A 24955-nucleotide genomic window follows, 5' to 3' on the forward strand; every position below is an offset into this window, starting at 1 on the left:
GGAGCTGTATAATGCAAATGAAATACATTTATTTGGGTTGCACTGAGCGGGAGTAGTTAAACTGTTTCAGAAGGATCCTCATTACTGACAGCAGTAAGAGGCTAGACCCCATTTCCTTTTCTTTTAAACTCTCCTTCCTACATGGTTTTAAGAGAAGAAAAAGCCTTTTTATTTTTAGAAGTCATATTTACGTAGAATTCATTACAGCCGATATTGCAGCATTAAGACTTAAAATTCCAGCCTGCTACCAGAGAGCTGCTGGTCTGACATGCTACAGTGGAGATTTTATTATTAGGTTGAAATACTCCTCTAGTAAAGAAGAGAGTGGAAATTGGTTTATTTCCAACAGGAATTAGGTTAGTGTTCATATGCTAAGCGTTCCACTGGTAGCAGCTCTTCCCAGAACAAATGTTCATCCTTGATGGCAGCAGGTATGCCTAAGGAGAATTAGGAATATACATAATCCCTTTTTTTTCTCTCTGCTCTCCTGCTTCCTCCTCCCCCTGATTTGGTTATGTTATATGTCATTGCATTTTATAACAACCCGCAGCCATCAGTCTTGTCTGTGATCACCACAACCTCAGAACCTGAGCAGAGCCAAAGGGGATGGGGAACATTCAGTGCGATGCTGCAGTGTTCAGACAGAGATGGCAGCAGCTGGCCACGCAGGACTGCCAGGGGTTGGAGAGGAATTACTCCCAAGGTGAGAGAGGGTGCTTGAATAGTGAGGAAGACGCTTGCCCCCTTCCTCTTTGCTTGGGAAAGGAGTTGATCCTGTAGAAGATGCAGCTTAGGACTCGTAACTTACACTGTCATTGTCCCTTGTGGAGTGGCAATGTATGTGCCTCACTACTCTGGCACATGATGAGGCTTTCACAAGAGATCTCTCAACCTTCCTTTCCTCTGTCTTAGCATTCAAAATGCCCACGTTGATCTGAGTGACCACAGAATGAGCTCCCATGTCTGAATCTCTTGTTAAGATACTTGTAGCTCAGTTTATTTCTGGGTCGTACCTGTGTCTAAAAACATGTTGCACGGCTCTTTGGAAAACTTTATCTGATGGGTTGGGTAGAAATCTCCTCATACCCCAAGCAACAGTTGGGCAGAAGCAGTTGCTGGGCGTGTGCTGTGGTTTGCTCTCTCCCAGGTATTTGATAATGCCATAAACAAGTAATTACTAATCCAGCGAACTATTAAAAGTCGATAATGGTGAAGAATAGAGAGAAGACTGGCTTTCTGACAAGCTGGTTTACCTTAATTAAACTGGTGAGTGATTAATATGGACAGCTGATCTCGTGGCTTTAATTAGATGCATTTAGAGTTTTGTGTGAATAAGAGATGTCTCGAACCATTCCACAGGTTAATGGCAATACGATACTCTTATCACGGGCATGTATCTTTCAAATGGCTGGGTAGATGGTTAATAACACGTTTTAAAGCTAGAGTTGAAACTTCTCTTAATGGGTTATTAGAAAATATGCACGTCAAATGCCTGTTTTATACAAAATTTTAACAAAATGTTTCTTAAAAAGAGACTGTCCAGTGATTCCGCCTTGCGGTTCAGGTTTTTACATTTTATAGAGGTTGCAGAAAATTAAATATTTTAAAAAGTGTTTCAAGGGGATTTAAAAGTAATGTTCCAGCTGCAGTCTACATTGGCTCTGGTGTTGCTAGAAATCCAAGTGGTGTTATACTACTGCTGCGTGGGAGCTTGAAAGAGGAGAAGGAACAGCTTGTTTCTGCATCTGGGCAGGATGCAGTGTAACATGTACGTCGAATGAGGCCTGCTTTAGAAAGCAGCCTTTTTCTAATTTACACTGTGGTGTATAAATATGAGAAAGAAGGAAAACTCATGTGATTTACCATGTCTCTCCAAAGACTAAAGGAGAAAAAATTAAATTAGAAAGTATTGAAATGACATTGCTGTGACGTGGCTTTGCCAACTTCTGTGCCAGAGTGGAGTGACTTCGAGTTTTCACTGGGAAAGAGAGGACGTGCCTGTGGTATTTCTAGTCTTACTGCACTTTTTTGTTTCCTACAGTGAATTTGTTTTAAAACAAGTGTTTTTTAAACAGTTAAAAGATAGCAATAACATATCTTATGGTGCGGTTCTGTGAGGCAGGATGAAGGTACTTTGCTGGGCTTGTGAAAGGATTCTGTGTTCGAAGCAGCACGCTATCAGTAGTTAACTGTCTCTAGTAACAAATACACATTTAAGCAGTTTGCAAATATTTTAGAGTTCCTGGCTAATAAAATATGCATTATTTTAGCACAAGGAGTGACAGAGAGTTCTAGTGAAGGTAAGCAGCTGTTGGTAAACCTAAAAGTCCAGGTTTCTCATATTTTTCTCACTGTTTCAGACCAAATCCGTGGATAGGTGAACCTTTTTCTGTTGCTTTCAGGAAATGATTCAGATGGCAGAAGTGTTATGAGGTCCTGTTTTTCCCTTCTTCCACTCAGCTGTATTAAAATGAACATTGTCAGGCCCTTGTTTGATACTGTTATTGGTGCAGGGAGCCCAGTAGGACTGGTTTGACCCGCACAGTGCCCAGGCTGAGATTGCGTCTCACCTCTTCGCGTACCTGACTGGGCAAATTCAAAGGCAGCGGTGCTGCCTGTGAGACAGAGTAGGTGGCTTTGATGCTCCGTAGCAGAAATGACCTGTGCCTTTACTGGCTTTTCTGAAGATTTTAATAACATCAGAGAAAAAGTGTTCCTTTTGTTCCCATTAGATATCTGAGCTTCGTAAACTAAACTGTTTCCTGTGATGTACGGTAGGTCAGCTTTTGCGAGGTATTAATTTGAATTGGTCAGTGAGGTCTAAGGAAAGCGAGCCTTTTGTCACAAGGCTTATTTCAGCTGTACTTAGCTCTTTGTCTCAACTGGAAATTCTTAGGGGTCTGCAAATCAGAAAGGTCAGCAACTGTAGTATTAGAAACACTGATAGATAGTGCATGAAAATGAGACCTAACCTCTAAAATGAAACCTGACCTCTAAAATGAGAAATGAATCTCTATTACCCTTGAACAACACCCTGATGGCATTTCTAAATCCCTCTAATTTGGTACAGTGTACTTTGTGTGCATCTCCTTAACTAGCGCAGAGAGGGAGTCCTTTTGAGGTGAATTTAGAAAGCACACATCATTGACTCCAGTGTAAATTTTAACAATGGCTTTGGTGTCAGCAAAGGCAGGTGAATACTAACGGCTTTTGAAGCTCCAACTGTCAGAGGTGTTCTGTGGGAGCACTGCCACGCTCTTTGGTAGCCGTTACGGATTTTAGGCGCTCTCCATGTGCTCAGGATGCAGGAGGAAGAGTCGATTCCTGCCTGCTTCCAGCCCTCTGTGAACATGGCTTGTGGGCCTTGGCAAACTATGCAACCTCTGTGTAGGTACTCATGTGGTAGGTACTCCCTGGGAGTCCAATGGGATTGGTTCTAATGGAGAAGCTTTGAGTTTAGAAAGACATGTGCAGAAGCACACGTGGCAAGCATCACTGCTTCATTCCAAAGGCAAATAAAACCAGTATTAGGGAGCGGCTTTCTTCTGCTTTCTTCTGGTTGTAGCTTTTGAGAGGAGCAGCTCAGAGTTGGTAGTTGAGCTGCAGACACTGCTGAACATGGCTGTGCTTTGTGGCAGGTTGGCCCTTGTGCTCGCTTACGTGGGAGGCTGAGCTTAGGTTTTTGAAGTTCAGGGGAGACGTAGAGACGCGAAGGAGGGAAAGCAAAAAAGGTTATGTTTCAACCCAAACCCTTTTGATGCTGAAATTGCCTTACTCCAACTCTTGTCTTCACACATCAGGGCTTAATGCTGATAGTGATTTACTTACACTTCCTAGTTAATAATTAGACATTGGGAGACACCATATATCACTCCTAATGGAATATATGGGGTCTGATGAGAGTTTTCTGTTTTGACTAATAAATTTTAACCAGAATCACCAAGCTTAATGAAATATTACAGCTTTGGAAGTGTTTTAAGTCTTGTGCTGTGAAAACAGTGTTGCTGTATTCGGTAAATGAATTTATCATTCATTCTGTATCCTGAGCCCTAGCTGGCTCTGGAGCATGGGCTGAATGCAAGACTCTGAGCTAGAAAGCGGAAAAACTAATCAAATCCTTAAAGACCAAAGGCAGCGAGGCAGGTCTAGACTGACTTTTTCAGTGGTAGCCTCTGGCTACATCCACTTTTATTTTAGTAACCATTGTTAGCATGATTTATAACTTTAGCTTTAAGACGCGCGCTATTTAGATGTAATAAGATGCTTCGCAGCTTTTAGTTCTATTTCCTAATTTCCCTCTTGTCCCTGCTCTGTTTTTGCTTCCCCCTCATCCCTGCCTCCCTCTCCCCTCCCCAGCAGTGTCCCCAATCCTGCGGCTGACACTGCAGCGAAAGAACATTTCACTGTCAGCCCCAAGGTCAACGAAACCGTCTCTGCCTCAACTAATGGCTGATCGGCTGGTGGCCTAGTTAGCGCGGAGGAGACGGCTGCGTGCAGGGTTTGGTCTCCTACTGCTGCACAAAGCTTTTCCCTGCTAATTCTGGTGAGAAGATCCTCCGTACAGCAGAGGAGAGGACATGCCCCCCCCAGCAAATAATGGGCTTCCTGCTGTTGCCCTGCTAAGTGGCACACAGTTCAACTCCTTGCCCTTCACAGCCGTCATGAGAAACACGCTGCCTTGCCAAAGGATCCTGTCCAGCAAGGTTCTGTCTGCTTCTCCGGGGTGGCAGAAGGAACCTGCCCCCAAAACGCATCTCTTCTATGCAGAGGTAGCTGTAAAACCTTGTCAGCACTCCACGGTCTGCCAGGCTGTGGGTTTGCTGTGCCCCCAGGAAGAGCTTAGCTCTGTAAGAGATGCCTGGGCACCGCTGTGTTCCAGTACCTTAGCCTCTGCCATCACTACTCAGCAGTTTTTTCTGTGCCAAAGGAGCAAGATAAGAGGAGACAGTAAACACACCTCATTGCCAGTACAGGAAGAAACCACTAAAACCTCGCTGCACCGCTTCTTGCTGCTGTTAAAACCCTCCCTCCCACCTTGCTTTTGACAGCATATTGACTAGAAACCAAGATCCCATTTCTGCTTAGCCTTAAGGGCAGCTGTTTGCAGAGTGGCGGTGTTACATAGGTTTACTGTGTCGTATGTCTGTGTAACACTGGATTTGGATCTTGTATTTAGCTGCCAGAAGTGACTGTGATGAAGTGAGAGAGATAAACTGATAGATTGTGTGCCAGAAAGATGTTGGGAATCAATCAGATAAACAGGGCAGAGAAGTAGCTTGCTGTTTTCTAGTGATAATAAACCAGTGGCCTCTCTTCCTGGGATTTTTGAATGTAATTGCTGCAATAATAATCTCCAAAAATAAGCAAATAGACCAAAAAAACATGGCAGGTTATTAATTATGCTTGAGAATCACTCTTTTTTTGGTAATATGAGATGTGGACAAGTATAAATACTATCTCTGTTGCTTGATCATCTCCAATTTGAAAAGAAAAAGGGTCCTAAAATAATACCTCTCTATCTTTATGGCATTTTTGTTTTGTGGTGGGGTACACAGCTTTCTGCCCCACCTTGCTCCAGCAGTGTACGTAAGTGATCAGAAATGGTGGGGTCAGCAAGTTCCTCATGTAGCACTGTGCTGGGGGCAGCTTTTGGTGTGGGTGAGGCAGTGTCGGTGCCTGGGAAGCCACTGAGGGCAGGCTGCTCCATGCACAGCAGCACCCAAGGGCTAAGCTGTGATCCCAAACGCCCTCGTCTCACTTGAGCCGGTAAACCTTGTCTGAGCCAGACCTGCCTCGTCTGTGCCTGCTGTCTTGGGCCGGGACTGTGGCTGCTCCCCAAGCCCTGCTTTCCATGACTGTTACTGTACCTGGATTCACCATCGCTCTTGCCCATGGATTGACCATTGGCTCTTGCCTGTGGGAGTTTTGTTCAGGTCTTTTTTATCCTTCCAAAGCCCAAGGAACACTGCTAGCCTCTGAAATACAAGCCGAGTTCCTCATTCTGCTCACCTACTTCGGTATAGGGTGGAGGAAAAACATCTTTCATCCTTTCCTCTCTGGCATATTTGTGTAATTGCCTGGACTCTCTGGTTTCCAGGTGGGTCTGGTTTGGGTCCATTCTGAGCCGGGGCAGTAACTTCACAAGTCAGTGAAATGTTGGCATTTAGAAATCAGTTTGTGCCCTTCAGTTTTGGAGGGTTTATTCTGTTCTTTGTGTGAGCATGTTGGCCAATACCCAAGGCACAGCACATGCGATTTACAGTGAGTGGTGATAAACACGTAGCACCAGTCAAGTATCCAGACAGGCTGTTCGCTATGTTCTGTGGCTGCAGGAAGCAAAAGAGGACAAAACCCAACCCTCAGGACATGAAAAGAAATAGAAAAGCCTGCTTGAGCTTTCCTGCTCTAGCTATAAAAATTATTTTGCTGTGCTGTTCCTCTGAGCAAGCGTTACTGCCCAGCAACGCTTGACTTCTGTTTGGTGAAGTGTTTCAGTTCCCCCCCACCGCCCTCCCCACTTGAAGTGTGGGGCAAGACCTGTGGGGCAGAGGTCTTACTGCAGATCTGCCTGTGTTATATAGCTCTTGCCTGTGGGAGTTTTGTTCACACACCAGCCTGTGAACTTTCAGGCCTTTTTTTATCCTTCCAAAGCCCAAGGAACGCTGCTGGCCTCTGAAATACAAGCCGAGTTCTTCATCCTGCCCCAACGGGTGAGAAATGACCATCTTGTGTCAGGCTTGGCTGCTCAAGTCCCCCAGGCTTGTCACCTATTTACCCTGTATGGGATCGGATGCATTGCTCGGGTCTCTAGGGACCAGCAGTTGGCCCATCTGACAATCCCAGAGGGATCTTTGTGGTGGCCCCAGGGATTCCAGTCCTTTCTCATCACTTAGGTTTGAGGTCATTAGTTTGCTTTGTGTTTGTGCTTGGACCACAGTGCTGCTGAAGTGTGGCCCTCTGGCTCTGCATAACCCTTTAGATTCTCTTCAGGTTAATGGTGTGATGCTGCATGTTACCTAAATAAACCTAGCTCCATCTGAAATGATATACAGAACCTCTTTGTAGTGGCCTTCAGTGTTATGCTCCAGTCACATACTCTATCGTGACCTTTTTGGAAGAGAGGATGACCTACTGTTACTTAAACTTTTGGCATGGGGTTTTGCTGCTTTGCTTGAACCTCTTCAGAGCCATCAGCTTCCCTTGGAGAAGTCTTTTGTGCAGAGGAAATGTTAAAAAGCCTTGGTTCGTGGCTTGGGATTTTCTAGGAAGTTTCAGAAATGAGGAATACAGGCTCCCTTGGGATCTTGGCAACTGATTTCTGAAGTCTTCTGTGAAACCTGTGAGCCTGTTTGCATTACCAAGTCTTTACTGTGCTAGTAAGTGGGATTGTTGTCTGTTTTCTAGCTCCTTCGAGAACTTATCGAACGTAAAACCACCTCACTGGACCCCAATGACCAGGTAGCAATGGGCAGGTAAGTAGGAAGTCATCTGTAATGTCACTAACTTCAGCCCAGTGCTACATCCCAGTCCAGAAGTGGAAAACCACTTGTGGGCTTCCAATCCAGATTACAGGGCAAGATTTTGAATGACTCTGGAGAAAGCACCTGAGTGTGAAAAGGTGTACAACAAGTTGTTAAAGCAGTGGGACATTAGTCAGGAAAGCCATCCTCTGTGACACACTCCACTGTTATGGGTTGTGCTGGCTGAGTGCAAGTTTCCCAGCCTTTGAGCTGTGCCCTGGCCCCTCTGTGATCCCCTGAAGGTTGTTTCCAGCTGCAAAAGCCTTCTTGGGTATTTCTAACTCTCAGGGGTTCATGCAGCACAAGGGAATCCATAGAGGGGTGTCTTTAATTGGCCCTCACAACAGGGAACTAGACAAAGTGACTTCCCATTGCTGAAATTTAGGTTTTTCTCATGATGAGCTCTGATTTGTCATTGTTTTAGAGGACAAAGCCTTCTGGTGTGACATCAGTTAAAGCAATTCCTGTGTAGGCTCTCTCCCTGCCCTAAGAAAAGACACTATGCAATTAAAACAATATCAGGGAATCTTTCCTGCATGCAGAAGTAAAACATCGTTCCATGCAGGGAAGCTCTGACTTCTCTGTTTAATTCCATGGTTGGAAAATAATATTGCAAATACCACTTAACAAACAGTTTGTACTTAAATAGCCATGGGCTGTAAGTTAGAAAAATCTCAAAGCAGGAAAAGGCTGAAAAGGCTGGAATAGGGTGCTCCACTGGAAAAAAAAAGTGCTGCAGGCGGGTTCTGTGTTTGGGGAGGGTAAGAAAATGCAGTAGGAAATTTTGTGATGGGGAAATAACTTTTATCCCTGTAAAATATCACCCAAATTTTAGTACCATGTGTCAAATTTGTTTTGTGTATGTCTGGAATATTATAGGAAGTCATTCACTATAATTTAACATGATACAGACAAAATTACATTTAAGTGGTGATTACATTGTACATTTATCTGACTTTACAATAAAATAGATTACAGTAATTAAGATTATATTAAGATTGTAGTAATTGGATTTTGCTAGATTTTTTTCCCTGATGTCGAGTTTTCATTGTATAAATCAGGTAAGATGATGCTCGTTTTCCTAAAAAAAATTATAACAAATTAAAAAATTTATAAGTAATGGAAGTTTTCCCCTGCTGAAACTTCTCTCTGACTTGATGAAGTTCTGTTTGAGTATGTGAGCCCTTCCTTCTCAGTGATACAGCTGGGGATCAGACAGCACTTTCTGAAGGTGTTTACTGCTTTTTGTTTGTAGTTTTGTGTAACAATAGTTGGATTGTTATATAGGGCTTCTCCCTAGATTTGCCAGGTTTGATAGACGTCATGGGGAGGAAGACCTGCTTACAATTTTCAACAAACTTTGCAAAGCTGAGGGAAGAAGTCAATTCAAAGCATGGGGTGCACCATGGTAGATCTGTTTGTGAAGAGTTGGTTCAGGATGTGGCACGTCATTGGTGATGTTATGGGCTTTCTAGATGCAAACCAGAAGTCATTCTGGCAATCAGGGTTGAAACAAAAAAGCACTCCCTTTAAAGGCATTTTTACCAGGTGTTAGCACCTGTATTGTCTAAGGATTTGATCTTTAATTCTCAAGGTTCTCACAAATAATGAAGAATGGAGCAGAGCTCGTGGCCTCCCTGGGTGTCCCCACAGGTAGAACGCTCACTGCACGGGGACCAGCCAGTCTGGTCTGTGTGTCCCACTGTGGCTGGAATCTGGGGGAGTTTAAATGCCATGTCCACAGAGTGAAGCAGGACCATGGGCGTTTGTAGGCTCATACACGTTTTCCTGAGGTTTAGATTCCTTCTGTTGTGTAAATGCAGTAGGTGCAGGGGCTGGGAAGGGCCTCAGTGTACCTCATGCTCGTTTTCCTAAATGCTGTGTAACTGTGCCTTTGTGTTCTCAGGCAGTGGTTGGCCATCCAGAAGTTACGGAGCAAAATAAAGAAGAAGGTGGACAGAAAAGCCAGTAAAGGAAGGAGAATCCGGTGGGTGATGGCTTCTGCAAGCAAACAGAAGTGCTGGTTTTGCCATGTGAAGTCTGGCTGTGCTGGGTGGCTCTGGGCTGTGTTGGTAGGGTTATTCCTGCCTTTTAAGGCAGGATGTCTTACTCTGGTGCATCCATTGGGAAATCCTTATGTTCTTTGAGCCTAGAATAAGGGCTTGGCTGGATGCAGCCTGTGAGTGTTGCCTGGATCAGCCATGGCAAGTGTTTGTTGGTCTCAGAAAACACTGGAGAGAGGTGTTCAGATGTTCCTGAGGAATTTGGGGCCATAATTTGCAGAGAAAGCCAATAAACACCTCAAGCAGTATATATTCAGCTGAGTGAAACGTGGGTCGGGGAAGATGTGCAGAAATCCCTCAGTGAGGTGGATAGCTATTTCCATACTGCCTGTCACTTGGAATTCAGTGTCTTTATTTTCCTTAAGTCCCATCACAGTTTTCTTTAGCATCAAAGCATTTCACATCCAGACTCCCAGATCGCTAATTTGAGCTAATCTCTCCCGTTGTGTTTCCAGTGGAAGACTCTCCCACACAGTGGGCTGGAAAGGGAAGCAGCCTGGAGAGGATGGGGTTTTTTCCTTCCCCTTTGCAGAGCCAGATCTATTAGTCTCCCTGAGTTTAGCATGACTGCATGATTTGTGGTGGAGGAGGTGTTTGTGGCAGGGAGGCATGCTGAAAAGCTGCACTGCTTCCTGAAAAACCCGCAACATTAACCATCCTTTTGTGAGTAAACTATAAATCCTGAGTTTAGATGGCATCTGATAGAAAGTCAGTGGAGTCAGTCTGGGTCAGGCCTGGCATAGCAATTTTTAAGATAGATGTCATAAGATAATTTATTAAAAGAGGGAAGAGCTACTTTGTTGGCCTGAAAAGCCTATAATTATTGACTATCAATATTCTTTTCTGTCAGCATCACACATAATTGGATATATTCATGATTCAGTCAAAACTACTGACAACATCACACAACTGAGTCAGACTCGTAAACCTCCAGGAATAATGGGGAAGTCTCTCATTGTGTGCAATCTGTGCGCTTCAGCATTCCTGAGAGATCAGCTATCTCGCCCAGTCAATTGCCTTTTAGATCTTAGGTGCCTTTTATTTCTTCTTTAAATAAAAGTTGGACTGACCCTGCAGGGAAAATATCAATAAAAGAAAAAAAGCAGCATTGTCTGTGTTTAGGATTAACATGCGGTTAAGCTCCGGCATATTTTCAGTGCAGTCCCAAATGGGTGCTTTTAAATGGTTGGTTCTTTCACTGGGAGACTCAGTGTCAGCCCAAGCAGATCACTTACCCTACATTACTCTTTTTCCTTCTCTAAAATTTGGGGCAGCATTGCTTAGGTTTGTTTTTGTGATGGACTTTGAGGTCCTGGAATACAAACTGTCACATATTAAGTTTCATCTGTCCCCGTAATTCTTCCATTGTATCGGTCCTTTAGCAAACCTTTGATGTTCCAGCATGTTTGGATGATGCTTTCAAAAGCAGTCGATCTGGTGCTTGGCTTGAGTACCTGTCCCTTTCATAGGCAGGGAAGCTGGGGCACTAAGCAGGAAAGTGAGCTCATCCTCAGATTCTGCAGCTTAAGAAGCCTGGTGCCCAACTCCACCATCCCTTGCTAGGACATGGCTTTTCTTGAGGTAGATATGGAGGAGTGATGTTTGCACACCTTGTTTTCATGTCAGTCCTGTGCCACTTGAGATGTCTTTCTGTGAATTAAATTAAATATTTTATATCTTCTAGACTGGGATTTTTAAAGTCCTGATTTAAAAAAAAAAAGTGACAGTAATTAGTTCTGGACAAACAGCTCATGTCAGAGAATTAATCAAATTTGCTAAGTCCCTTTGCCACCATGCAGAGGGTCCCTGGGTAAGCTTTGATCTGGATGAAGGTATCGGTTGCTGATGTCTCCTAAGTGAACAGTTCCATCGTCCAGTCTGGTGACCTGTTGCTGGTTGCAGTACCAGCCCTGTGCTGCTCTCTCTGTCCCTGACTCCAGCATGACATCAGTGTTAGACTGGGGCAGTTCCTTCCATTAGGAGAGACAAAGACTTGATTGTGCAGGAGCCCTTGGGTAGGGGGTGAGTGTGTGCTCTGCCTTGAAGAGCCATCCTGAAATAGTCTTGTGAGCTAAAAATCCCCTCAAGGGAATGTTCCTGCATAAGCAAACAAAAGGGAGTGCAGAGGTGACAGAGTGGAAAGGTGATTCTGGGCAAATGCTTGTGAATCCTTTTGCCTGCTATTTGTCAAGCTCTAAAAATAGCAGCAGCTTGGATAAAACATTTCAGACTCAGATAGGCAGTGTGGTAGTGTACACCGAAAGCCGTGGGCTTGGGATCCCCTGCCCTTAGACTCTGGGGTTTAAAGCCATTTTTTTGATTATTCAGAGTTTTTCAGTACTCTGTTAAATTTTACATGTCAGGTCCTTGGGTGTAAGTCATGAAAAGCTACTGCAAGTTCCTAGTGTGGGGTGGAAGGTGAAGGGGATCCCGTGTCTGGAGGCGCAGTACAGCTTGCAGAACTATTTTGGGGGATCAGAAGCTCAGACGGTTGCAGCACTGTATCACCTTGGACAGGCCCCATCTCTTCTTTGCACAGGTCTTTTTCCTGCCTCCTTTGCCTGTTTTCACACACTCCATTTTGAAGTTATTCAGGTTAAGCCTTTCCAACTACAGCTGTAGCTAGCGGAGTGGGATTTTGATACCCTTTAGGGCCCTAGGTACCACAGAGCAAGGAAAAAGCGATAGCAGATGGATGCTTGAGAAGGTCTGATGCTCTGACGCTTCTGCTGCCTGCAGTGGGCTCTTTGGGCACAAATTCCAGAAGGTGATTAAGATGCCAACTGAACGGAAGGCTGAAAGCGAGTTCTTGTTTCTCTGTCTCAGGCTTCTCAGGGTTGTCTGTCTGGGAGTCTGATTAGGTACTCGCATACAATTAACAGATGCTGTACATCCTCTTCCTAGCTGTGATAAAAAAGGATTTGCTTCCTATTCAGTTCATCATATCATCTCATGATTCTTCTGTCCATGGTATAAGACAGGAGGAGGAGGGATGGGAGGGGGAATTGCCAGCTACAACTAGTGACTCATCAGCTATCAGCTGCTGGGAAAGAGGATGCTTTGCATTTCAGGGACCGAAATGTTCTGTTCGAGCAGCAACATTTCCTTTCCACTGCTAGTTACTAATGTGCTGCCTGCTTATTTCCTGCACTCTTCAGGTACCATGTCCATAGCAAGCTGGTGAGCTTCATGGCACCTATTGACCACTGTACAATGAATGATGATGCCAGGTGAGTAATAGATTAATTACGTTTCTCAAATGGCTTCATGACAGCATGATATTGACCTGTTCTTCAGTCTGTCGCCCCCTCCATTTCTTCTTATCAGTTAACCATTTGTCACTGGCATCATAGCCTGGGTGTCTTGGTCACATCTGTCCAGGCAGTCTGGCTGAGCTTTCACTCTGTAATTACTGTGACACCAAACGAGAAATTTTCATAAATCTCAGCACCTGCATTTTGACTCCAGCTTTAAAACTTCTCCAATATCAAAATCTTCTAGTTTTATGGAATTATTTTGGAAATAGACAAGTAAGTTACCTGGTATCTTCAGGTGTAACCAGAACTTAGAGAGGACTTGTCTTTTAACAGACATGCTGTGTTCAGTAAGCATTTTCTTAAATCAGTTAATAACTGGGATAGTTCAGTCAAGATTCACACGAGGCCTAAATGTTGCTTGTGGTTATGTGAAGAATTTTATTGGGAGGCCATAATGTTTTAATGTGCTAATTAGTAAAGCAAATACCAGTGAAGTTTTGTCAGTGGTTACTAGATATTTTTTCAACATATACAGCCACCTCTCTCCAGCGTTACATTTTTACGCTGTACCTCAGCGTGCTGAGCTTGGTGTGGGAAAGAGGTGAAATAATTTTTCCAGTGGATGGATGCAGAAGGCTTGAGAAACATCTTTCCCCTGGGTTGTGGAGCATGTTTGTGAGAGAGAGAGAGATGTCGTTTCTCTGTTTGCGAAATGGAAACCAAATACCTGCTGTTCTTACACTGCTCCCTTTTGGGGTATTGTACAGGCTTCTGGATGAGAGCTCCTGCTAAGCTGGCACTGAGATGTTTCGTGTCCATAATAAGACCTGTGCTGTTTCATCACACATCTTTCTCATCATATCTTTACTCTTTTTGTTTTTTCCTCTTTTCTAAGTAAGAAAACTGCTCTGATTTCTGAATGTTGTCTAGACCCTCTCACCACAAAGATGTTGGGGGGAAGCTGTGCCTCCAGCTGTATGATGTGGTCACTTCTTCCACCCCCTTACTGGATCATAGGAGGAGAGGAACACAAGTGGATTTGGCACTGGGAGATTAGACATACACATTTTTGTCTATTTGGCAAATAAATCAAGTGCATTTTTGTTTCTGCTGTGCAGGGTCAGAGCTAGCAGCTCCCTTTGCTTCCCAGCTGGCAAGGACCTCCTCGTCTACATGGCTGTTTTGGAGAGCCCCGAATAAAGGGTGGGGTAGGATAGACCCACATTCCTCTAGAAACTGTTTTGGGATGTGCTGCTCATTCCCCCCATTTTTTTGTCTGAGAGGAATTAGCAGGTGGCATATGCATGTTTAGGAAAACCCAGTTTGTACCATATGCATTCATCCTAGGTGTGACTCTGGTTTTCTCTCTTTCTTAGCATTATGTCCAGTTGACTGGTTACCACGTGTGCTCTGGGAATTTCCAGTGAGGTTAGGGTGTCAGTTTCTGTGAGTACTACACACTGCAGCATCCTATGGGTTGGGCAGGCATGCAGACCCCTGCTCTATGCCTGGAGTGAGGGCGAGCTCAGCTGGCATGGGAGTGCTGGAGAGGTGTGAAGGTGGAAAAAACAATAGTTAGATCGATCCTGATAATCTAGGGGTTCTGCAGCATTTGCTGTCCCCTGCAGTGACATTGCCTCCTCCTTTGCAGTCCACTGCACTCAACTCATGCTCCTAAAGTTGCATGGAAAATGCATCCTGTAAGCCAAAATCCTCCAGTGATGCACTGCAAACGTGAGGTGCATCGAAACAGCTGGGACAGAGGAGTTGTTGTGCACAACAGCCTTCTTGGGCCTGCGCTGCACTTCATCTGGCTGCCATCTTCATGACCCTCATTCCCCTTGCTCCTCGGGAGGCACCTTGAGTCCACCACAAACTGCACGGGGTCTGGCTGACCCTCAGAAGCTATTACAGCTAATAGGATGCCATCTACGTTATGCTGTGTCGACACAGTTGTCATTGTAGTAGGGACAGAGCGTTTGACATTTGGTTTACTGAAAACGTCTCCCGGGGTTTCTCTCCGCATCGAGCGGGTTATTACATCGCTTGCATGTTTTACTGATGCTTTGGTGGCAGCAGCGTGGCAGCAGCTGCTGCTGCTTATTGTCTGACTGTGGGAACTTATTTCTTACATTAAGTTTATTAGTCACTTTGGAGGGCCGCCGTGCTTCCCGCTAACGCTGGCGGAGTCGCTCATCCCTGGGTGTGGGCTTAGCGGTGTAGAGCGGGGCTGGTGCCGGAATGTTCTCACACCAGTCAGCGTGTGCCTGAGGGCCGTGACATGTGGGCAGCCCTCTCCCACCCTGCCGAGGTGAGGCCTTGAAGCAAACCCTGGCTGTGGATGAGGCAGGGCTGGAACCAGGCTGGGCAGGTTCTGTTCTGACTTCTGCCAGTGGCTTCGTGGGTCAGTCACCTTGGACAGGTTGTTCTGGGTTTCTGTGACTTGATTCCCCTTTGGTGCCTGAGGTCTGCTGTGAGAAGTGCCTGTGAAAACCAGTGGTTTAGCAATAGTGGCAGTACTTCACTTCTTGACATGCACAGGAAAGCTTTTGTTTCAGCCTAAGGTTCCCTCTCTGCTACCGATATGCTGGCTGGTTACGTATACTCCAAGGAATACGCCTTACATTTACCTACTGCAGGCATTACAGTCTTCCTTAAGCAGTTTCTCTGCAGCTCCTTCCCCATGGGATTTGCTTTGGCATTGTTTAGTCCTGATGCTGAGCTTAAATTTCCCTGTGCTGTAATTTAGGCCTGTTGTTTCTTGGCCGGTTCAGGGTGGGCTGTATGAACAGATCCTTGCTTCCTCTCTGCAGCATCCCTCCCACATTTGGGTGGGCACTCTTGCTGTGTACGCTGGAAACCAGGGTGTTATTTAGCTTAGCTCCCTTCCTTTCCTCCCTTGTGTATGCCATTTCTGTTTGCATCCAGACATGAAACATAGTCCAAACATTGGAGTTGCCAGTTAGGCTGAAATTCAGCCTCTGTACACGTTTCTGTTTGACTCCCCAAAATGAAGATACCTGCTGCTATTGGTCATTTTGGTTTTTTAAATCATAGCCACACTTGAGGGGTCACTTCACATCCCTGCTTAAAATTCTCCTGCCCTCACCATGGGCCATCATACCTCTCTAGCAGCACACAGCCATTCTGGACAAGGCAAGAAGAATTCAACATCTGCTTTAAACTGCAGGTGAATTAAAAAGAAAGGACCTGGTCTGTACGCATGAGAGGGAAGCAGTAATGATAACAGCTTTCCTTTGTGACAGAAGAAGGTAATTTTATTGTTTGCAAGTGTGAATTACTAGATTGAAAATGCAAGTATACACTTCACAGTGATGTGATCGTGCTCTGAGCCAGTTTTTTTTCCTGGTCAGGCACTTAAAAGGCATGACCCCAAAATAAATATACATCTGAACAACAGGGCACTCCGTGTTGTAGTGTGAGGAATTCTCAAGTGTCAGTGAGCTGTATATAAAAAAGGGTTGGAGAAACAGAGCTGGCAGAACGTTCCCTTCGAGTTCTGCCAGTGGCTGCAGTGGCAGGTGGATACCTGGAAAATGCCAGTAGATAAACGTGTGCCAGCAGGCGTGGGTGGGCAGCTCAGGGGGGGATAGCGCAGGGTCAGGGGGGTGCAAGAGCCATTCTGGTCCTTCTTTGGCTGTGCCAAATCCTCACTCCCTGTGATGACCTGCACAAGCCCCATGTCACTGGGGCAGAGGCAGAGGTGAGTCGCCTGTGACCACGGCCTTGCTTTGCTTGCTGTAAGTGTGCTTGAAGGCACAAGTCTGCCGAGCTCTCCGATACACAATTTTCCCTGTATTTAATTAGCTGCTGCAGCCTAGGAATACATTTGGGGCCTGATTCTCCTGTAACTTTAAGCCATTTTACGCTGTGGCTATGCAGAGAGACTGTAAAACAGCTCGAGGAGCTGCTGGCACTCACCTGAAGGTCCCTGTGCAGTGCTGTCACGGCAGTGGGGTGCTGTCACAGCAGTGGGGTGCTGTCACAGCAGTGGGGTGCCCAGCGCTCATACGGGCATCTGGCCCATTGGCTTTATCACTTGATACCACCACAGGCTGGGGAAACAAAAGAGCAAATGCGTGAGGACAGACAGAGCCTGAGCACTGAGCAGAAGGGGATGAACAGTTGCTCCTGAATTGGTTTACAGTCAGAATTTGAGAAGAGAAACAAGTGTAATAACTGCCTTTGTCAACATCACTGCCACTTTCTTTCTTATTCTTGCTGCTGGTTGGAATAATAGCATTCGTGCAGGCAATTAATCTTCCACTTGCCAGTTTTTCATGCACCCTACGCATGGGCATGGCTGTTTAACCTTGTGCTCACATATATTATGTTGTAATGTGTGGGACACTGGTGGCCTCGAGCCCTCCTCTGTTTTAACCCCTCTTTGCTAGTATTTTAAAACATACACTGCAAAGTGATTTTTATGGTTATCTTGGGGTATATGTTTATAGACTTAAATACATTTATAGTACTCTTGGGCCAAGGTTTTTCTAATCGGTCCAAGGTCATTGCTATGTAAATGGGCCTGCCCTAAGACGAGGAACCTGAAGGCAAAACTCCAATGTAAGTGCTCTGTGGCAGCTGTCCAGAGGAGAGCACAGCTCTCTCAGGCAGGAATTACCCAGTGTTACAACTGTTTGTCACTTTGCCCGGGTTTGAGGGTGGCATCAGGTGGGTACCACATCTTTGTCTTCCCTTGAAATAGGCTTTTACTGCGTTCACAACCTGGGGTATCTCACGTGATGTGATCTTTATATGCTCATCCTTCAGTACCACCATGTGCAGCAGAGCCAGGAGGATGCTGGTTACCTTTTCTGTTTTATGCTCTGGGAAACCAGGCATGGAGAAGTGAGAGCCTCTCTCCCCAAAGGCATTCGAGTCCAGAAGTCCACAAGAGTCAAGAGCCCCAGTGCCAAAGAGCCAAAGGTGACCTGGCGAGTCTGGGCCAGAGCTGTAGTTGAACCCAGATCTTCTGTGGAGTTTTCAGCTCTGAACAGCCTCATGTTCTCAGATGTTTCTGCACCTATGGAAAGCTCCTGGGCTAAGTAGCTTGCTTTCTTCATGGGTAAACTGAGGCTGGAGAGTCCCACTGAAGGCCTGCAGGTCTGTAGACAATTTTTAGCCTGTATTTTATACACGCAGAGTTGCCTTATCGCTGGGAGGAGTAGATCCTACAAACAGGCTAGTTGTGACAAGGTCAGATAAAGTCTGCATCCTGGGAAGAGCAGTGTGTGGATTTGGGTTTTGTTAGTCCCCTCTGTCAGCTGCAACGTACAGATCTTCAGATCCTCACTAAACACAGACACTTGAGGAACAAGGTGTAATACCAAATTACCCTTAGGTTTGATGAACATCATTATCTCACCTCTGGAGGATGGCAATGTGCAGGAGAGACGTTCTTTAAGGACACAGATGTTTGGTCCAGACACCTTTATCTCCCAAGACAACTCAGGTTATTCTGACAGGTAAAACAAGATTGTGCAAATATGCAACAGTGATCTAATCAGCTGGAACAACAGCAATATTTTAACTGGCGCTACCTTTTAACAGCATCATTAAGGGCTCTCATTACTCTTTTATTAGAGGCTCACTCTATTTCTTATCAGATTACAGAATGAACATAACTCATGGCACTGATTTGATCTCTTGTTAAAGAGGATTACAGCTTTGCTTTAACTTGGATTGACACGGTTTATAATTTGCTGTTGATACACACGCTGGCAGTGTCGCGGGTTTGACCCCCTCCCCACAGCACCGCCGAGGGAAAGGACACCCATACATCATCATTAAAGATGGCACCCAGTGCAGGAATGGGAGGCAAAAGGAGGCTTTGCTGCAGGAAAGTCAGGCAGGACAAAAGGGACGTACGTGTTCTCAAGCGCAAGCTGGAATTCAACCCGGGGATTTGTAACCAGGTGAAGGTGGGGGGGACAATATACTGGCCTTTAGGTAGGCTGCTTTATACCTTGGCAAATGGTTCTTGTTGTGGAGGAGGACTTGGCATCCGTTACAAGTTGAATTAGAGGGAAGAAGGTGGCTGTAATGGGACAGTGAGAAACTATTCAGCTCCGCCCGCAGCGTGAGGCTCAGAGCCCTTCCCAGAGCTGGTGACATTTCTGATCTCAAACCTCTCAACATTGTCACAGTCACTGGTTTGTAAACTGGTCCACACCTTTGGGCAGCATTGATTAACCAGGTAACTTGGTTGCCTGTGGTGGATGTTACCTTCTTGTCACAGCCCTGGTCTGTAGGAACCCCAGGCACCTGGGGCTTCAGGTTAGGGCTGCACCTCTGTGTTGTGGCTCCTGCTTGCAGCTCCCATGTTCAGCCTGTGCATTGTAGGGCTGGTTGTGATGAGTTTCCTCTATTTTATTATTATATTTTTAGCATATGGCCAAGTTCCAGCACATCACGCTCAAGCGTAGATGCTTCTGGATACACACACAGGTATATATGCAGTCTCTCCACAGCTGTGGAGGTTCTGTGTTCCAGTTTAGAAGTGCAGACTCACAAGGCAGCAAACCTGGGCTCAAGGCAGGAATCTGCCTGGAATCCCACAGCCAAGCCCAAAGAATGAAGCCTGTGACTCCTGCTGGCCTCAGGTCATGCTTGGTAGAAGAGCATCCAACCCACTCTTGTTCTTGCATGAGCAGACCAGTGCCTGCTGGGAAGCTGAATTAAGACACAGATTATCCGGCCGCCAGTGAGGTTTGGATTAGAGTGTTTCCCTTGGATTCAGCCAGGACGTGGTGTGTTCTCCCAGTCAGCCTTCTCACTCTTGGACTTAGTGCAGTTGCTTTGACGTGGTGTGTCTTGCTGCAAGCAGAGGGGGGTACATAGTAGGAAATCCTGGTATTAAAAGATTAATTTACTTATATGGCATAAGAGTTTAATGTTAAAAAAAAATGTAAAAACCAAAGTTGGTGAGATACCAGCCTTTAACTTAGCTCACTTTGTGCTCTGGGTATTAAACCACCATGAGACTAGATTAATGGAGGAATTTGGGCTCTGCGATTGTCAGTCCAGTACGTTCCTGACGACAGAAGTTCTTGACAGGAGGCAAAGCCCTTCTTTCTGGAGCAACTGAACCATTGCTTTCTGTGCTATGTGGCACAAACCTCGGGTGATGTGTTGGTGTGAGAAAAATTACTCTTAAGTTTATATAGACACAGCCCAGAAAGAAGGTGGTGCTGCTTTGTGTTGGCTTTGTTTTGGGAAACAAAGAGTGTGGTGTGATGCTCAGTGTTCTGTGCTCTCCTTGGAGACCACTGATGGTTCTGGTGGGGGGCTGTGAGTGGGAGGGCAAGCTGCCCTTCTGAAGAGCCCCTGGGTCCCTCAGGGACATGTGTGGACTCTCTTGGGAAGGACCCTGAGCTGTCTGCTTCAGGAACCTGATGCTCGATGGTGAGGAAGAGCCTTGGACCTGAGCTGTACTGGGAACTGGGAAAAACCCCCATGTGTCATCCCTGCCTGGCTTGACTCTTGGTCCCAAGGCACTGTGGCTTCTGTGTCCTTCTGCCCTTTCTGGTGGTTCTTTGGTGGATTTTATCCCCCTAAGCTTTGACTCAGCTGTAGAAGTCAACTCACATAGATGCAGTTCAGTATCCCATATGGCTTTGAATGTAGCTGCTGGAAGGGTTGGCATTTGAAGGAGGTTTTGGTACTGTTTGAGGCTGGCAGCAGTGGAGGGGTGTACGTGACCCGGGTTAGTACCAATGGGCTGAAATCATCGTGTCCCAACATTTGATGTTTGACATCCCCAGTAAGAAGACAGACGCCTCTGTTATGGAAATTTCCTTTTTAAAGGGAAAAAAAATAACCTGTTAAGGGCTGCGAGATGATTTGTCGTCCTTCCTTTGTGAGACAATTTGTCTTCTCCTGCATCAAATCCGTTATAAAACAGGCAAGCTGTGAAAGAGGGAAATCATCCTAGGAATATGGGATGTTAAGGTACACAAAGAATGGTCCCGTCCCCTCCGCGCGCCTGCGTGTGTGTCTGCTGCTCTGCTCAAATACCCATCTCAAAACAGAGACTGAGGAGAGCCATGTTTTATGGATTTCCTGGGGAAATTAAAGCCCCTGGAAAGCACGTTGGAGGAGCAGGCTGGGGGTTTCTGCCGCATCCCTGGGTTTTGCTGCTTCTCCAGCCACTTGTCTGCAATTTTTACGCTTTGTGCTGTAAAAGCTCCTATGAAAATGTGTCCAAAATGAGGATGAGGGAGGTTCCCTCTCGGCTCCTTTTGGTGTTGGCCTGAGCTCCAGGCTGGTCACCAGGCTGATGACTGTGCTAGTGTAAGACACGTGTTGAGAATCGGTGACAGAAGTGGCAGCAGGTCTGACCCCCAGGTCTGGTTAAGTTTGGGGGACAGTACCTTGAACCTCAGCCCTCCTGCCTCTGCTGTCCTCCTGCTCCCCACCCCCCAGAGCCAGCCTGACAGAACCTGCTGACTCCCTTTGTTTAGGGCAAGAACCGGCTTTCTGAAATATTTATAAATCTTGTGCCTGGTCTCAGGAGACAAACCAGAGGTCACATGTCACCTTTCATAATTTAAAGCCGAGGGGCTAAAAGCATTTGCACAGACTTGAAGGACCCAATCCTGACCTGCCGGAGCGAGAGGGAATTGCAGCAGACCTTTCTGAATCTCCTTCAAGCACCGGGCAGGGTGATGAGAGCCGTCTGGCCCTGTAATTTATAGCCTGAGTTGCACGCTTGGGTTTTGGGCCGTGGTGGGGAAGCGAGTGAGAGAGTGCCATCTCGTGGGCCTGCCTTCCTGGCCGGCACCTCGCTGACCGCACCATCGCATCACATCTGGGCTGGTTCAGCCTGGAGAAGAGGAGGCTGCGGGGGGACCTCATTGCAGCCTTCCAGTCCCTGAAGGGAGCAGAGGAACAGGAGGGGAATCGGCTTGTTAAAGGGCAGAGACTGGCAGGACAAGGGAGTGGAGTGAAGCTGAAGGAGGGAAGGATTAGATGAGATATTAGGGGGAAGTTCTTTACAGAGAGAGTGGTGAAGGGCTGGAATGGGCTGCCCAGAGAGGGTGTTCAAGGCCAGGTTGGATGGGGCCCTGGGCAACCTTGTGTAGATCCAGGCCTGGAGGTTGGTGGCCCTGCCTGTGACAGGGGGTTTGGAGCTCTGTGATCTCTGGGGTCCCATCCAACCCAGACCAGTCTGTGATTCTGTGATCACATCACACCACACTGCATTGCACTGGACTGCACCATCACATCAGAGTGGATCCTGGGGACCCATCAGCGGGGCTTGTGGGCTCTGGTTTGCTGATCCACGTGTTTTGGAAATGTGCTGCTGCTGTCAGGACTCACCCAGGGCACGGCTGCACTGGGATTCACACTCCTGAATACCTGAAGGTTGGAGGGGGTGAAGTCCAGCTGGTCAGCTGGCACCCAAACACTGCTCTTCCTTTTTATTCCGTTTTATTTTATTTTAAATACTTTTATTTTTTGGGAAGTCCCTGTTTTGCACACTGGGGAAGCCAGTCATTGTTTCTGCACCACCGTGGGCTGGGGGCTGCAGACGGGGCCCGGCTGGAGCCTTGGCACCTCTTCCATGCGCAGCCGGGTCCTTTGTCTGCAGCGCTCATGTCATGTGCCGGGGGCTCCCGGGAGCGTTGCCGTCACCGTGCCAAGGCTTGTGCTGAGCTTTAAAGCTGGGAAGGAACAGGAAGAGCTGCTGAGCTTGGGGCTTGTGCAGGGAATGCCCTCCCCAGGGTGGGCAGCTGGGGCGGTGAGCAGCACCGGGGCATCCCTTCCTCACCCTTCCCACCAAACCGATGGATGCAGCTGAGTTGCAAATCTCACCAGAAACAACCAGGATTCTTCTAACCTGCAGAATAAAACTCTCCCAGCACAGGGACCTGTTGTCTCAGGCTGCTAGGTCAGGGAAAGAAGGGGCTGGCCAAACTTCCTAGGCACCCATGGAGTGGGGAAGGGGTAAGTGCCCTGACTGCAGCGTTCCCAGCTCAGTGAGTGCCTGTGCTGTGCTCTGCCTTCGGAGCTGGCTCTGGAGAAATGCATAAATAATTAAGCCAAGGTACTTCCACACACATGTTTTATGGCAAATGGCTGTGTGGTTCGTGATCATTTTTTCCAGAAACAGGTTTTATGATAATATAGTAAAAATATTAAATTAGAAAATGCCTCACTAAGGGTGATAAAACCTTACTACAGTGGAAATAGGTAATTATCCCCTCTGCAGCCTAAATGACAGTTTAAAAGAAATAAAAATGTTAGTGCTCATTACTTGCTTTTGTAGGTTGCAATAAAGGGTAAGTTAAATTTTAATTCGAGGAAGACCCCTGTATCGACCTCCTCCTTCCACACTCTCTACCTGCGGTGTAAGTACTCCTAATGACTCGCAGAGGTTACTCCTCAGCGCACCGCAAAGACCAGTAGTACCTCTTTGTGCTGAAGTCACCTTCCCTTCACCTGCAGGCAGTGGGCTTGTGCTGGGCTGGGCTGTTGCGGCTTGGTGGCTCGTGCCTGCTCGGCCGTGTGGGTGAGGGGAGAGATTGTACATGTTTTAACCAAAATCCAGGTTCATTATGCGTAGCCTTAAGGGGGCTGAAAGTATTAAAATCCACACTTACCCTGGTGAATTGAAACAGAGACAAGGTTAAACCTGGAGGATTGATGAGTTTTACTCTCTGCATGGTTAAATCCTGCTGAGGGGAGATGCTGGAGAAGGAAGGTAGCCTAGATGATGAGCAGAGGAAGAAAATAATGTTGGGTTATTACTTTTTTTTTAAATTCAGGGTGAAATATTTGTTCTGTTTCAAGGAGGGGGCGTCACCTGATTTCTCTCCTCCTCTCTGCCTCTCTGTCACTCTCTGCCAGGGTGTCTGCCTGTGCTGTGTTACTGGTTTTCCACACCAATATGTGGGAGAACTTCTTCATGGTGAGGGTGACAGAGCCCTGGAATGGGCTGCCCGGGGGGTGTGGAGTCTCCTTCTCTGGAGATATTCCAGACCCTTCTGGATTCTGACCTGTGCGACCTGTCCTAGGGACCCTGCTTTGGCAGGGAGGTTGGACATGATGATCTCTGGAGGTCCCTTCCGACCCCTATGAGTCTGTGATTCTAATCTGCACAGCTGCTCTTCCAGCACCAAACACTGATGAACACACCAGTCTGAAGTTCGTTACAGGATTGGGAAAGCCACGCTCTCATAAGGTAGCAGCCAACTGGCACAATCAAAGGTCTTCATGGACCTCCAGTGGTAGGGAAGCCCACACTGCACAGCCTGTCCCAACCCCTGTGATTCTGTGACTCTGTGATTCCTTCCCATCATTTGATGGAGCCTTGAAGTCACTGTGCTCTTGCTGGAGGATGTGCTGCTGGCCATCCTGTTTCTCAGCTGAAGCTGAGAAAGCCAGTTAGTGTTTATTTATCGGTTACTAGGACAGAGGGCAGATGGTGTAGGTGTGGGTAAGGCATTTCTCTCCCTCATCCTTTCTTTTCCTTTCAAGTGTCAGAGGTTTTGGCAGTTCAGGTACCTGTTCTGTTCTCTGCAAGTGTTTTGCTTCCCTATTCATGTTCAACTCAGCAAAACTTCCATGCCTGCTCCTGGTGCCACACAGGAATTCCAGGTGTGGGGTCGTGGGCTCGCCGGGGCTGCGCGGAGTCGGTGACAATGGTTTTGGTTAGGTCAGGAGATGGGCCCCTCTCCACCGGCTCATTTCTGGGGGTTGAGCAGCTGGTGGGGGGTCGAGTGTCTAAAGGAAGAGGAGTTTGAGAGATGGGGCCTGTGGATTAGGATGGTTTCATGTCACAGTGAGCCATGCACCTCTGCCTGTCCTGCACTGCTGGGACAGACACTTCCTTCCGCATCCTCCTGGGATTAACAGCGGGAGTTTTCCTGCCGTTGCTGTTCAGAACCACAGTGTTCCCTCCACAGGGCTGGCAGGCTGCCTTCTCCAGCGGAAGCGTCTGCCCTAAGCAGACACTTTCCAAACCACTTGCCATCTCCTATCGATCTGCAATGGGGCAGAGCACCCGAGCAGCCCCTGGGAGAGCAGTCCCTGTTGTGGCCTTAATTGAGGCCCCCTTTTCCTTTTTCCTATTTTTCTTTTTCTTTCC

At 46.7% G+C, this 24955-nt stretch overlaps 1 protein-coding gene across 1 annotated transcript in view; it reads left to right on the forward strand.

Moving 5' to 3' along the window:
- AATF (apoptosis antagonizing transcription factor) overlaps positions 1-24955 on the forward strand; it is a gene marked incomplete at its 5' end in the record, with an annotated part of 52561 nt that overhangs the window by 26064 nt on the left and 1542 nt on the right. The window contains 3 exons of the mRNA XM_084272808.1: positions 7405-7472; positions 9427-9507; positions 12742-12813. Of these exons, the coding sequence (XP_084128934.1) occupies positions 7405-7472; positions 9427-9507; positions 12742-12813 (221 nt within the window). The remainder of the gene's footprint in view (positions 1-7404; positions 7473-9426; positions 9508-12741; positions 12814-24955) is intronic.

This window comes from Gallinula chloropus, assembly GCF_964237585.1.
Source record: "Gallinula chloropus genome assembly, chromosome: 19".
NCBI classification, from domain to species: Eukaryota; Metazoa; Chordata; class Aves; order Gruiformes; family Rallidae; genus Gallinula; species Gallinula chloropus.